General features: G+C 61.3%; 1 protein-coding gene across 1 annotated transcript in view; it reads left to right on the top strand.

The window, feature by feature from the left end:
* The window catches only part of MED24 (mediator complex subunit 24), a gene marked incomplete at both ends in the record, with an annotated part of 12,836 nt that overhangs the window by 1,735 nt on the left and 9,393 nt on the right, over nucleotides 1-1,708 (top strand). The window contains 4 exons of the mRNA XM_010146246.1: nucleotides 191-341; nucleotides 572-685; nucleotides 1,247-1,294; nucleotides 1,456-1,538. Of these exons, the coding sequence (XP_010144548.1) occupies nucleotides 191-341; nucleotides 572-685; nucleotides 1,247-1,294; nucleotides 1,456-1,538 (396 nt within the window). The remainder of the gene's footprint in view (nucleotides 1-190; nucleotides 342-571; nucleotides 686-1,246; nucleotides 1,295-1,455; nucleotides 1,539-1,708) is intronic.

Genomic DNA, 1,708 nt, shown 5'->3' with positions numbered 1-1,708 from the left:
CCCCTGCCCTGCATCCCTGTGGAGCTGCTCCCTGGGCCCAGGCGGTGCCCCGGGGCTCCTCTGCAGGCCACGGGAGCTACAGGTGACAGCAGAGGTCAGGAGCTTGGCCAGGAAAGGAGTTTGGGAGAAGAGAAACAAAGGTCTGTCCCTGCAAGGCTCCAGTGATGCTGTGCTGTTGCCTCCCACCCAGCATCCCCACCATGCTCTCGGTCCACTCCGAGCAGCTGACCAAGACCGGCTTCCCTACCGTGCACGCTGTGGTGCTGCTGGAGGGGACCATGAACCTCACGGGAGAGACCCAGCCGCTGGTGGAGCAGCTCATGATGGTGAAGAGGATGCAGGTACAGAGGCAGCATCTTGTTCTCCTGCTCAGGGTGGCCTGTGGGAGCAGGGCCTTGCTGTGCCAGGTACCAACCTGCTCTGATCCTGGTGCAGGGCTCTGGGTGCAGCTGCAGGGAGCAGCGTGAGCCCTTTGACACCTTCGCAGGGGGTTCAGGGTTTGGCTGTGCTTGGGGGCAGACTCTTTACTGCCTTTCCAGCACTGAGGGGGTTTTGTCTTTGTGCCCCGCAGCGCATCCCCTCCCCACTCTTTGTGCTGGAGATCTGGAAGGCCTGTTTCGTGGGCCTTATCGAGTCTCCGGAGGGCACCGAGGAGCTGAAGTGGACAGCCTTCACCTTCCTGAAGGTAGGGCCCAGCCCCGTGCCTGCTGCTGCCTTTTCCCTGCACACCCAGCCCCTGCTGAGCACCAAACTCTGGCAGAACAATGAGCTTTTCTCTCCCATCACCCCCATGCCCTGGCAGCCCCCTGAGCATCAAGGTCCGCTGTCCAGCGGTGCTTTTCAGCCCACTTTGATTTTGCAGAGAGGCTTTTCCTGGGATGTTGTGGGGGAAATCGTGGCCTTTGAAAGATGCCACAGTGGCCTGGGGGCCTGTGTGCCTCCAGCTCAGCCGTGGGCCATCCCGGAGCGGTCTGCTTCTCCTTGCTTTGTACGGGCCAAAAGGAATCTGTGTGTAACTCGGGCTCCTCCGCAGCCTCAGTCCCTTGCCTGTGGTTCCCTGTGATGGTGGAAGGACCCTGCAGAGGGGAGACAGGGCCTCAAAGTCCCCTGGGCTGCTCCTGAAATGCTCCTTTCCCTGGGCTGGGAGAGCAGCTGCCTGCAGGCGTGATCCCCTCCTGCCTGGGGCTGTCCTGACTGCAGAACAGGGTCTGCCTTGGTCAGTCACATCGTGCCCTGTGTCTTGCAGATCCCGCAGGTCCTGGTTAAACTCAAGAAATATCCCCAAGGTGAGAAGGTGAGTCCCGAAGGCCCTCGATCGGAGCCGTTGGCCGCATTGTGTGCAGCAGCGAGCTGCGTTTGTCACCGTGGTGCTGTGTGGGGGTGGCCGGGGGAGGTGTGGGAGAGGAGTGTGGGCTTGGGCCGGCTCCGAGTTGAGCTCTTTGCTTAACACAGCAGGACTTCACCGAGGACGTGAACTGCGCCTTCGAGTACCTGCTGAAGTTTACCCCGCTGCTTGACAAAGTAGATCAGCGATGCAAGTGAGTGCTTGCTGTGTCCAGGGTTGACCCGCAGCGCTGCAAGCGTGTGAGCAGCCCATGCCACACCAGCCCTGTCCTCGTCACAGGGAGCCGCGGTGCGGGGTGCTGGGGCAGCTCCTGGCAGAGTTTCTTGAGTTTCTGATCCAGTTCCTCCCTCCTGAGGGGCTGAG

Source organism: Buceros rhinoceros, unplaced genomic scaffold (assembly GCF_000710305.1).
Source record: "Buceros rhinoceros silvestris isolate BGI_N320 unplaced genomic scaffold, ASM71030v1 scaffold20952, whole genome shotgun sequence".
In the NCBI taxonomy this organism is placed as follows: Eukaryota; Metazoa; Chordata; class Aves; order Bucerotiformes; family Bucerotidae; genus Buceros; species Buceros rhinoceros.
This window is presented reverse-complemented; position numbering and strand designations above follow the sequence as displayed.